This window comes from Sciurus vulgaris, assembly GCF_902686455.1.
Source record: "Sciurus vulgaris genome assembly, chromosome: 2".
NCBI lineage: Eukaryota > Metazoa > Chordata > Mammalia > Rodentia > Sciuridae > Sciurus > Sciurus vulgaris.
The window spans coordinates 118,515,159-118,527,985 of NC_136462.1; the positions used below are offsets into that span (position 1 = coordinate 118,515,159).

Here is a 12,827-nt window from a genome sequence, read left to right on the forward strand (position 1 = left end):
ATAATAGGAAGGTAAGGCAGCAGAGTTAAACATCACAAAGGTTAAGTACCAGTACAGGAACTGAAACACTTGTCTGCCCTATTTGAGAGACAACTCTAGTATAACCTCAAATTCTACAACAAATGTTGATAGTGACCAATGGTATTCATTTTCCAAATGAAAGCATCTTTGTATTTCCAGATTTCTGAGTCCCTTGTAAACTGACTACATCATTCTTGAAACACTCTACTGGTTTCCATAAGAACACATTTTGTTGCTTAATACTTAGTTCTTATGCTGCCCTTTTTTCAGTTTCTATTGCTAATTCAGATTGGAAATTTGAATTGGGTTTGAATATTTATACATTTTTTCATGGAATTCTTTTGTATCAGGTGATCACAATCATAATTATAGCTTTAAACACTATCTAGATGTGGCCCAAACATTTATTTCCAGCTCAAATCTTTCCTGTTATTTCTGAGATCCATTTATACAACTTAAAGTTATCCCAATTTGAAAGAGAATATGTAGGCCGGTAGTAATTCATTATTTGGAAGAATTCATCAATCAGTGAAACCATGTGGGTCTGAGATCTCCTTTTGCAAGAAAGTTTAAAATCAATGATTCAAGTTGTACAAGAGACAAAGGATTTTCAGATTTTCCTATTCTTTCTGGTGTAAAATTTTGATAGAGCATGTTTTAATGGGAAGTTATCCATTTTATCTATGTTGTCAAATTTATTAACAAAATATATTCCCATACTTTTCAACAACTTGCTATTCTCCTGCCTCAACCTCCTGAATTGCTGGGTTCTGAAGAAAACTTCCTTTTGCATTCCTGTTATCTGTACTTTGTATCTATTATCAGATATTTTTTCTATTACCTTTTATATCATTTTGTGTTATCTTTTCAAGGAACTAACTTTGGCTTTATTTTATGTCTGCTTTATATTACATTGATTTTATGATCTTATCTTTTATTATGTCCTCCTTCTAATTCTTTGGGTTTAATTCCTATTGCTTTTCTAGTTTCTTGAGAGGGAAGCTTATATAACTACTTTTCAACATTTCATCCTAATGTGTTTAAAGTTATGAAACTCCCTCTAATCAAGGCTTTAACTAAATCCTCCAAATTTTGATAGGCTATATTTCATTACTGTTCAGTTTAGAATATTATATCAATTATTATTATAATAAATGATTTAAATTGTGGGTAGTTATTGTTGTTGTTCTTTTAACAGTGGTGAGGAGGCTGCACCAAGCTACATCCCTAGGATGTTTTATTTTATTTTTTAAATTTTGATAAAAGGTCTAAGTTGCTGAAATTGGCCTGGAACTTGTGATCCTCCTGCCTCAGCCTCCCAGGCTGTTGGAATTGCAAGCAACTGCCACTATACCTGGGTAAATTGTGATTTATTTTTTGACTCATCAGTTATTTAAGAGTTTGAATTAATTTCTAAATATCCAATGATCATCTTATTATCTTTATAATATGCTAATTGAGTCAGTTATTTGATAGTGCTATTCAATATTTGTTTTTCTCAATTTTTTTCTGTCTGCTTATTCTGTTTGCTACTGGCAGATATGTGTTAAAATCTACAACTATGATCATGAGTTTGTCTAGGACTACTTTTGCTCTTTTGCTTTATATAATTTGAATCACAATTAGGAACAAATTTTAGTCATTAAGTCATTAGGTACATAAAAATTTTGATCATTGGTAAAGAATACATAATGAAATGTCCCTTTTTATCTCTAGTAACACTTCTGGTATTTATCAACTTCATCTAATCTTTATCCTTTCCTTATTCGTTAAGTTTCAACCTATCTGATAATACAGATAAATATCATAGACACAAATATATGTAATATGATTTCATTTTCTGAAATTTAATAATGAGTAAAAATTAGGATGATGAAAGTTAAGATAGTAATCACCTCTGAGAGGAAACTGAGCTGGGAAGAGGTATAAAAGATCTGCACACCTTAGATTTGTGCAGTTTATGCACCTCACGATATGTTCAAATTTTTTTTCTATAATTCAAATTTTTTCTTTGATTTTACTTTTTAAACTATCTAAAATTGTTTCTTCCATCTCAGGATATGGCACCTCCAATTAACCCATCAGCTCTAACAAGTTATCACCTATCATCTAGAACATAAATAATGTATATGGTGGGTATCTCCTTCCCCATTTCTGTTGCCACTCGTGGTTTGGTTGATGATTTTTTGTTTTGTTTTGTTTTGTTTTGTTTTTGGGGTAGTTGTTTTTTGGTTGGGGAGTACTGGGGTATGTTACCACTGAGCCACATTCCCAGTCCTTTCTATTTTCTTGAGACAGGGTCTAAATTACTGAGGCTGGCCTCAAATTTGATATTGTCCTGCCTCAACCTCCTGAATTGCTGGGTTCAGGTGTGTGCCACTGTACTCAGTACTTCTGTGGTTTAACATTTCACCCAAAAAAAAAAAAAAAAAAAAAGAAAGGGAAAGAGTTACCTAATTGATCTTCCAGATTCTACTTTTGCCCCCTGATATGCCTTTTCCTAAAAATAATTAATCTTTTTCTTTTCTTTTTTGGCAGCGCTGGGGATTGAACCTAGAGCTTTGTGCAAGCTAGGAAAGCACTCTACCACTGTACTATACCCACCCCAGCCCTGCATAGCAATTATTTAACAACATAAACCATATCTTCTGCTTAAAATCTTTTCATAGCTCCCCACAATAAAAACCAAACTCAGTGAAAACCAAACTTCTTTAACTTGGCCTAGAAGCCCTTATGAATTAACCTGCTGTCTTTCCCTGAACTCATTTCACATCACTATTTCTTTTGGCTCCTTACATTCTAACAGCACTGACCAGTTTTCCATTATTTCAACACATCAAACTCTTTCTTATTCCATGGCCTGTACTTCATCATCCCAACTCCTCATCCAGGTAGATTTACTACAGGTCATCTCTCAAAAATTAAGATTTCTTAGAGAGGTGGTTCATGGCTCCACAACCACTACTTTACTACTTTTTATCATAGAACCCACTCATTTATTTATAGCATATAGCCTATTTACCTATATTTCATACACACACAAAGAAACATACACGTGACTATGTATACAGAGTCAGAAACATGTCTGTCTAGTTAATCACTAAATCATTTCAAACACTTGGCACAAGGTCTGACTCATGGTCTGTGTTCAATAAACATCTCTTAAATAAATAATCAGTGCATTTGATGAGTAAATGATCTTTAAAGATATTCACCTTGGGATCAAAGAAAAAAATTATATTGCTCCACTATTATACATATCACCACTACCTTGCATGAGAAATCAAATGTCTTAAAATACAGGCTTAAATTTCAAGTGGCTGAATAATAGGCTCACCAGTTTTAAATAAGAAATGGATGAAATCATGAAGATTCCCCTTCTGGGAGGTAGGAGTTTCAATACAATTCATCAAGAGTACAAGCTCACAAATACCTGGTAGTACATGAAGACATGAGGCCCCTGTCAGGCCTAAGTGTATAATGAAGGAGAAAATTCAATAAAGTATGTGGATGAACATGTGGGTTTGAGACATAAAGCTATCCTTTCAGATCAAAAAAGTTTACTGTTTAGCTAACCTATGGAACCTAGGTCCCTTCAACAGATGAATGGAGAAAGAAAATATAGTATATATACACAATGGAATATTACTTGGCCTTAAAGAAGAATAAAATTATGGCATTTGCTGGTAAATGGATGGAACTGGAGAATATCATGCCAAGTGAAATAAGCCAGTCTCAAAGAACAAAAGGCTGAATGTTTTCTCTGCTATTTGATGCTAATTCACAATGGGGGTGGGGCGCAGTAGGGAAGAATAGAGGCACTTAGGATTAGACAGAGGGGAGTGGAAGAAGGGGAGGGGGTTTAGCGATAGGAAGGATAATAGAATGAATCAGACATTACCCTATGTACATATATGATTACATGACCAGTGTAATTCCACATCATATACAACCAGAAGAATGAGAAGTTGTACTCCATTTATATATGATGTGTCAAAATGCATTCTACCGTTACACATAACTAATTAGAATTTTAACACATAATTAGAATTTTAACAAGTTTATTGTTTATTAGAATGGACTGACATCAGATTATATGCAGAAGGAAACCAACAGAAACCTGAGAAAGTAATGTATTAAAAAGTAGAACCTATTATTATCTAATATTAACTATATTAATAGAATCTAATATTATTCAAATAAAATATCACCAAATGTTATCGATCTTAACCTCCAAAAACTACAGAGGGTAGTGTGCCCTGAAAGTACATTCAATGAAAGATCTACTGACCTTTACTCCATATTTTACTTTTCCAGCATAGTGTTTTATGATGAAAGCAGGCTCCATCACAGCTGGAAATTCAATATAAGAATTCTCTTCATGTTGATGCTTAAACTTGTCTAGCAATGTTTGATTTGTTGCCTGTGGAAAACTGAATTTAAGGGGGAAAAAGAAGAAACAAAAAAAATACAAGAAAGATGCAGTAATCAGTATTGCCTATTAAGCACATTATATTACCTTGCCATCTAACACATTTAGCACCTTACAAAAAGTTTTCACCTATACTATCTGATTCTCATAATAAGCTAAGAAGTAAGTATTATATGGATCGCTGTTCCTATTTTATAGATGAGAGATAAAAAGTTGTGGTTTGCCCATACTCAAAATCTGCAATTAACCTGAGAAATTAACTCAGGTCATTACATATTTGACTTAGGCTGCACTGTGTTGCATTACTGAAAAACCCAAATGAAAGTAATACCGCCCCCCTGAACTCTTTCTTATTCCTTAAATAAATCCTTAAAATCCATAGTCATTCTTTGTTTCCCTATTTCTTCACACTTAAATATGAAACAATTTTCTTATCTATACCTGTTATTTCTATATTAAATCTATTACTATTTTAAATATACATCAATAGATTTGTATTCATAGATTGTAGTCAATGAGTATTTCAAGTCCAAAAAATCACACAAATAGTATCTATTAAGAATTGCATAATAGAAACACAGGAATACAAACATTCAGAAAAGGGGAAAAAAGTAGATGGAGAACAACAGAAGGGTTCAGAGGACATAAGAGGCTAGCTTTTAAAAATTAAGTGTTAAAGATTAGGTAGGAGTTTCAAATAAAGGAAATATCACTGACAGGAAAAGGAGAAAATATATTTTTTAGAAAACAGTACAAAAGAAACTGAAATAATGAGCAATACATGAGGTTATAAAGATGAATACCAAATCTAATGTATAAAAAATGATTCTAAAAAAAGAAAAAGAAAAAAATGATTCTAAAATTGCTACAAAAATGGTTAATCACATACTGTACTCAAATCAGAAAACAGCATCACCTTTGTTGTCAAATAATCTTAAATTACCAGTTCTGTCACCTTTGTTGTCAAATAATCTTAGTTAAATTACCAGTTCTGTCAGTGATCTTGGGCAAAATAGGTAACCTTTCAGAAGTTTAAATACCAGAAATGAATTCCTAACCCATAAAGTGAGTACAATAACAGATATAACATTGCCAACAGAATCAAATAATACTATCTGGCATCTTATAGGAATTACATAAATGTTATCAGCTTTTTTTATGTTGCCAACACTGCCACTTTCCTAGTCACCTTAGCCTGTTCTTACATTTAAATACTATGGTTTCTTATAACATCTCATTATAAGCTTGCTCCAAAACTCAAAACAATTCTAGAATGCATTATAACCCTTAGGATTTCAAGCGCAGACTAGCAATAGCCTCTATAGTATTCTTACCAATTCCAATCTTACCTTGTTTTCGTCACCCTAATCATGTGCCTTTCCTAGTCAGAAAATTTATGGATCAAAGGCAAAGAAACTGAATGATTCCAAACAACTAAAACTAGGCAAACCTAACCTCTGCAAATGTTTCACTACTCCACAGCAGAATGTTCCTCTCTTCTGGCAGCATATTCACTTCACCTCACTGCTTGTAGGTAAAGATTTATTTGCCTTCTAATAACTCCAAGTAATTTAAAAGCTTATGTTTTTCTCTTAAAGTCAATAACAGAAATTTTCAAAGGAAGGAGGATAGATAGGAGAACAATCTTTACTCCAAACCATGAAGGATGGAAAGAAAAGCTCTCCACAGGTCCTACACTCAACGAACATTTGTGGTACATATTAGGAGGGCAAATTAGACATTACTGCTCATTTTAAAGCTCTTATCTCATGTTCCCCAAAGGCTATGTATGAGCATGGGTAGCCTGATAAGCATTTCTAGAGCTTTCAGAACTAGCAATGCCTGAACTCTGCTTACTGATTCTGAATTAACTGATCGAAGAATGGTGACCTAGCAAGCAAGAGCATGTACTGTTTACAAATTCACAAGGTAAATTTTATAAGTAGACAAGACTGACAAAATGTTGCACTGAACGAATGCTCTAATCTTAACTTCAGACTGTTAAAATGCAGATTCTGATTCAACAGATATGGGTTGGAAGCCTGAGATTTCATATTTCTAACAAGTTTCAAGGTGCTCTACTGCTGTCGTCAGAAGCACATTTTGAGATCTACAGGAAAGACTTGTAATGTTGCTAACGTCCTATTCATACATTAAGACCTTGCTTGCACTATTCCTTCCTCCTAAATGTACACTGCATCTACAGAATCTAACTACCTTAAATCGCTCGACATCACAGCCAGTAGGTAGCACACTCAAGATTAACCTAGACCTCATCTGACTTCAAACTCCTTCAAGTACAGCACCATAAAACACAATGCATGAAGTTGGAATACCACTAAGGATGTATTTCAAATTATATATTTCCCACAGAAATATGTATTCCCCATATATTTTTTAGAGAAAACAGTCCAAGTGAGTCCCAAAATAGCTCTTTTTAAATGTGACTAATTTATTTTCAACCTCTCTTTACAGGTAAAGGAAAAAAATACTTCATGCCTTTACATCTTCTGGGATATTAAAGAATAAAAGATGGGAAGTCGTTCAGGACATACCACCCCAAAATATGTGGCTCTGAACTAATGATTATTTTGAGCTGAAGGCAACTCAGAAATACAGAATGTAGGGACAGGTTCCTGACTTCCTCTTTCCTACATAAAAACAAGCCATAAAATTCTCCATAAGAAGGGTGCTCTCCCTATTTTAGAAAAGAATAATATCCTAATCACCAAAGACTTAAAATAGACATTAAGACAGAGCTGTACAAACTAACAAAATAACCATTATCTTCTAATTTTTCCCAGCATATGTCTCCATCACCTTCACACAATTTACTATTCCTACCCCAAACTCTTCATCTTAATATTTCTGGAAGATTTATCATTTCTTTGTCTAAAAAGTAGATAAACTCTTTGTTCTGATCACTTCTTCAGGTCTACATTTTCATGTACATGTAAAATTCTAATCAAATGTATATGCTTTTCTCCTATTAATCTATCTGTCAGTTTCTTAGGCCCAGTCAGGGACCCTATCAGAGTAGCAGACAATTTGTTCCTCCCCAGTGAGACAAAAATGGTCCATTTATAAGGGAGGTACAGGACTGGCTCATTTATAAAATAAGGAAATTAAAATAATGTTTATTAATTTTTTTCATGAAAGTTTGAATAGAGAAACATAATTGAAAAGACAATTAAAGGTTATTTAGTCCAGTCTCCTACCTACATCATCATCCTCAAGGAGGATATGATAATCCAGATATATTATTTCTAATGAGAAATTTTTACTTCTTGAAGCAGATGCTAACCAACTCTAACAATCAGAAAAATTTTCCTTTTATTGGGCCAAATTTGTCATTTCAAGTCATGTGGCTTGAGTGACAACAAAGAGGTGACATTCTCTTCATTGGTCAAAAAATTCTACGCTCTAGGCATGGTGGCACACAACTATGAGTTTGAGGCCAGCCAGGGAAGCCCTCTCTCAAAAACAAAAAGGGCTGCAGATGTAGCTCAGTAGTCAAGTGCTCCTGGATTCAATTCCCAGTACAACAAAAAGCAAAGAAAAAATGTATCTATGTTAGGTAGCAACTGGCCAGGAAAATATAAGATATGCATTTAATGAAATTTTGCTTATAGAAAGGCAAGGTAATGAGCCCCTTGTTCTATTCATGTTTTAATTATACAATCATTACCTTAATTGCTAGTTACAAATGTGATACAGTGGAGAATAGCAGTATTTCCTTTTTGCATGCAAGAGAACTTAAGAGTCAGGCATGGTGGTACATGCCTATACCAGTGACTCTGGAACTGAGGCAGGGGGATTACAAGTTAGAGGCCAACCTCAGCAACTTAGGCCCTAAGCAACTTAGTGAGACCCTGTCTCAAAATAAAAAATAAAAAGAGCTGAGGTGATATTGCTCAGTGGTAAAACACCTCTGTGTTCAATCCCTAGCACCAAAAGAAAATTTTAAAAAAGGAAACAGATTGGCAGAAAGTAATAGAGATGGGATATAAATCCTGGACTTATGAAGCATTTGGGGAAAGTAATCTAATTCAATACTTCAAAGCACAATCTTATTAATCAGAAATAGCTGGAGGATTTTAACCTTACATCTATAATGTACAAACCATGTCATCTTTCACTTCAAGTGCTTAAACATATTTCTTGCTATAAATATCTCAGACAAAAAGAACTACTTAGGGTTGGGGATGTAGCTCAGTTGGTAGAGTGCTTGCTTGCCTTGTAAGCACAAGGCCTTGGGTTCAATCCCCAGCACCGCAGAGGAAAAAAAAAAAAAAGAACTGCTTATCATTTCATTATCGACTACTATAGTTCTCAACACTGAATATTAAAATTAACTATGATTTGAAAGATTTCTCCAATAAATACTAGAGATAAAAAGTATGCAAGCAGAATCAGGAATTATTGACCTTACAATTTTATAAGAGAAAATATACATTTCTGGGAATAAAGAGCAATACAAAGAATATTTATGTAACTCTAATAGAAAATTAAAATATTTTTATTTTTATTGACATTTTAATTCATTTAGAGTAACAGAAACACTGTAACTAGAGTAACTAGTGACACAGTAGGTTACAATGGATATTAGGCACAACTCTTAGCATTCTCCTTTTCACTATATTTTTCATTCTATCTTACTATTTGCATGTAGCAATTGTGTTTATAGTATATTAACAGAGTGACATATTTTTACAAAAATAGGATATTTCTGAGAATAAAAGGACTCAGTTTTATTAACTAAACAGGGCAACAAGTATAAACTTTTAATTACCCCAAGACCCCATGCAAACCTGATGTGGGCATCCAACCTATGATAGTAAAGTTTCAATATTTTCTATCATAGCTTAATGGGCATAATATTAAACTAGGAATCAGGTAAGCTAGTTCAATTTCTAAAATTTGAAAAAAAAAATCTAAAATTTGTTACTAAAGAGTCATTTAAAAATCTACAAAATCTCCTCATTTCAGTTACTCCAATTCTAGATTTGCCATCTATTGTAATGAATATGAGGTACCTGAATATGAGGTGTCCCCTGAAAAGCTCATTTGGCAATGCAGAAATGTTCAGAGGTGAAATGATTAGATCATAGAAGTTATTCATCAGTGGATTAATCACTAAATGAATGAATAATTTGAATGAATTACTCAGTGATAACTGCAGGCAGTGGGGCAAGACTGAAAGAAGAAGGTTACTGGGAGTGTGTCCTTGGGGATTTTATTTTGTCCCTGGCTCCTCAAATACCCTCTCCCTCTGCTTCCCAGCTGCCATGCACTGGGCAGATTTCTTCTGCCATGCCTTTCCTCCACAATGTTCTGCCTCACCTCAGGCCCACAGGAATGGAGTCAGCATGAGCTGAACCTCTGAAACTGAGAGCCAGTTTTCCTCCTATAAGTTGTTCTTGTCAGGAATTTTGGTCATAGCAACAAAAAAGTAATAGTGTTTTGTAGGCTAATTTAACTATACATCATCTTTTTATACATCAGAGATTAATCTGGAGGATGCTAAAGCATATGAAGCTTTCAGAGGTTTAAGTCTGGTATACTGAACAGTGTTAACAAGGACTAGCAAATATTTGGCACATGTTGCCATTTACCACCTACACAGCCATGACAGACATCATGAATGTATCATGATATCCTTATTTACTAAACATGAAAACTGCCAACACATATCATAAATAAAACTCAAATTAAAAAGAAAAAAACAATAAAAAATAAAAAACATATCAACAAATCTAGCATCAAATTTTAAGAAAAAAATCTGGAAAAGAATTCAATAGTGATATTCAGCCTGTTTATCAAGAAATACACAAATATTTAATAACTGCAAAAAAACTGAACCTTTAGCCCTTTATTTGAAAATATAAGGAGAAAGTTTAAACTTAAGAAGGAAAAAAAAAGCCCAATGGCCAATAACAAAATTGAAAAGAACCATACTCACTTGCTTTCTTCATCCAAAAGATGGAGTAGTCCTGTTGGCTTTTTGCTAATAAGATTTATGCAACAAGTATTATCAATATAATCAATGTTATGCCAGCTGATACCTTCAGTTCTATATTCCTCCTAAGAACACCAAACAACAAAATAATTTATTCATTTTGCAGAAAATGATAGGCATATGATAACAAGGATTGAAAAATATAGTCTAAGCTCTTTTTTAAAAAATCACAATCCACACAATGCAAGCATGTTTACTAATCAGTTTACTACTTTTTTTTTTTTTTTTTAAGTTAATGGTCTTTTTATTGGAAAAAAAAAAAAAAGACTAGCATTTACAACTTGGAATGGACGTAAATTGTAATTTCTTGAACAGCAATGTTGATGGTTGTGCTGAAGTCCACAGCCACAGCCTACTCTGCCGGCTCCAAGTCATGTTCAGAAGGTTTTAAAAACAGAGAGTCCAAAGATGCTCCCCTGATAAAAGATTTCTTATTAAAAATTTGTGTAGGTGACAACCTGACACCCATTTCACCCTAACACAATGCAGACAATGCTAAACCAACGTATGCAGGTATACCACCAGGGTGTCACCGGCACTACTGGGTCAGAGCACATTAAGTACAAGCGGACCGTCCTACTACTGGGCTAGTCTTAGCAGTTTATCCTTCACCCATTTTCTGCACATCATCCTGAGGTAAACCAATTTTAAATGTGTTTTCAGTAAACCAGTTATGACAATTTATGCTAACAAACTGAACTAGAACAAATCTGATAGGTCTTGAATTTGTTTTTTCATTTTTTGATTTTAATACAAATGCCTGACTGTGCTCAATCATCAAGCTGCATGCATGAAAAACTGGCCAGCCCAAACAGTGTATTAATCATTAGCAAATGGAACTTTAAGGAGTCCACTAAGTGCTTCCTTATCATTAAGGTAGTACAGTATTTATATTGTAAAACTGGTGTGGAGCTTGAGCTTTAGGGGACAGGACCACCAACCAATACATGCAGATTTTGTGTGTGTGGGCAGAAGGTACTTTTGACATTCAGTTTTGCTATATAGAAACAGAATGAATAAATGAACTTTTTTCTTTTTTTTTTTTTTTTGCAAGAGGTAAGTAAAAGATTCAATTTGATTCTTCTAGTGGGGGGGAAAAGTAGTTGAAAGTAGGTCTTCATTTTGCAGTCATCATCTGTACAAATTCTTCATAGTTGACTTGTCCCTCTCCATCAATATCTGCTTCTCTGATCATTTCATCTACTTCTTCATCTGTTAGTTTTTCTCCTAAGTTTGTCATGACGTGACGTAGTTCTGCTGCACTGATGTAACCATTTCCATCCTCGTCAAAGACTCGGAATGCCTCGCGGATTTCCTATTCACTGTCTGTGTCTTTCATTTTTCTAGCCATCATAGTTAGAAATTCTGGGAAGTCAATGGTGCCTTTACCGTCAGCATCTACTTCGTTGATCATATCCTGCAATTCGGCTTCTGTTGGGTTTTGACCCAGTGACCGCATGACAGTTCCAAGTTCCTTTGTTGTGATGGTGCCATCGCTATCTTTAACAAATAGGAAGAAAGCTTCCTTGAATTCAGCAATCTGTTCTTCAGTCAGCTGATCAGCCACGGTGCGAGTGAAGAGAGGAAGAGCAGAGGGAGCGAGAGTGGCTGCACCAGCGCAGTAGCTGTGACGGCGGGGCTGCCTCCGCTGCTGCTGCTGCTGCTGCTGCCGCCGCTGCCGCTGCCGCCGCTGCCGCTAAGGCGCGGTGTGCTCGGTGAGAAGTACTGCCTCCGCCGCCGCCGCCCGTGTGCGAGTAACGGCGCCGCGCTCACGGGACTCCCAGCACCACTGCCCCAGTTTACTAATCTTAATACAGTGTATCTGTTTCTTTACATTGAGCAAAGCAAGAAACCCCATCTAGTGGAACACTCCTTTAAACCCAGCTACTCAGAGGGCAGGAGGAGTGCAGGTTTGAGGCCAGCTGCAGTAACTTGGTGAGCTCTGTCTCAAAAAGAGCTAGAGAGGCAGCTCAGTAGGCGAGCAACCCTGGGTTCAATATCCAGTACCACCGTTTAAAAAAAAAAAAAAAAAAAAAAAAAAAAACAGTACATGCAAACAAATTTTGTGTTTAGAATCCTATTTCTAAAACCTCTCTAAGCAAGCTCTAGGCCTGGGTTTTAGTCACACTATATGATTACTCCACTAAGGAAAATACGCAATGAAGAAAACTAATTTCTCCTACATGATTCCACGCTATCAAAAAGGACTGCATTTGTTGGATCAACAATGAACTGAATTCCTCAGAAAGTGGGAAACCATCACTCACAAATCATGTGGAATTCATATACTGAAATTTTGCAAAATAAAATCCTTCACACATTTTTACTTTATCAAAAAGGCCTCAAATTCCAAGG

General features: G+C 34.9%; 1 protein-coding gene and 1 pseudogene across 2 annotated transcripts in view; both read right to left on the reverse strand.

The window, feature by feature from the left end:
- MYO9A (myosin IXA) overlaps nt 1-12,827 on the reverse strand; it is a 285,639-nt gene that overhangs the window by 147,300 nt on the left and 125,512 nt on the right. The window contains 2 exon segments of the mRNA XM_079123120.1: nt 4,313-4,454; nt 10,416-10,537. Of these exon segments, the coding sequence (XP_078979246.1) occupies nt 4,313-4,454; nt 10,416-10,537 (264 nt within the window).
- On the reverse strand, nt 11,187-12,254 carry LOC306650809 (calmodulin-like; annotated as a pseudogene). Its single transcript has one exon. The product of its transcript is annotated as a calmodulin-like (transcript).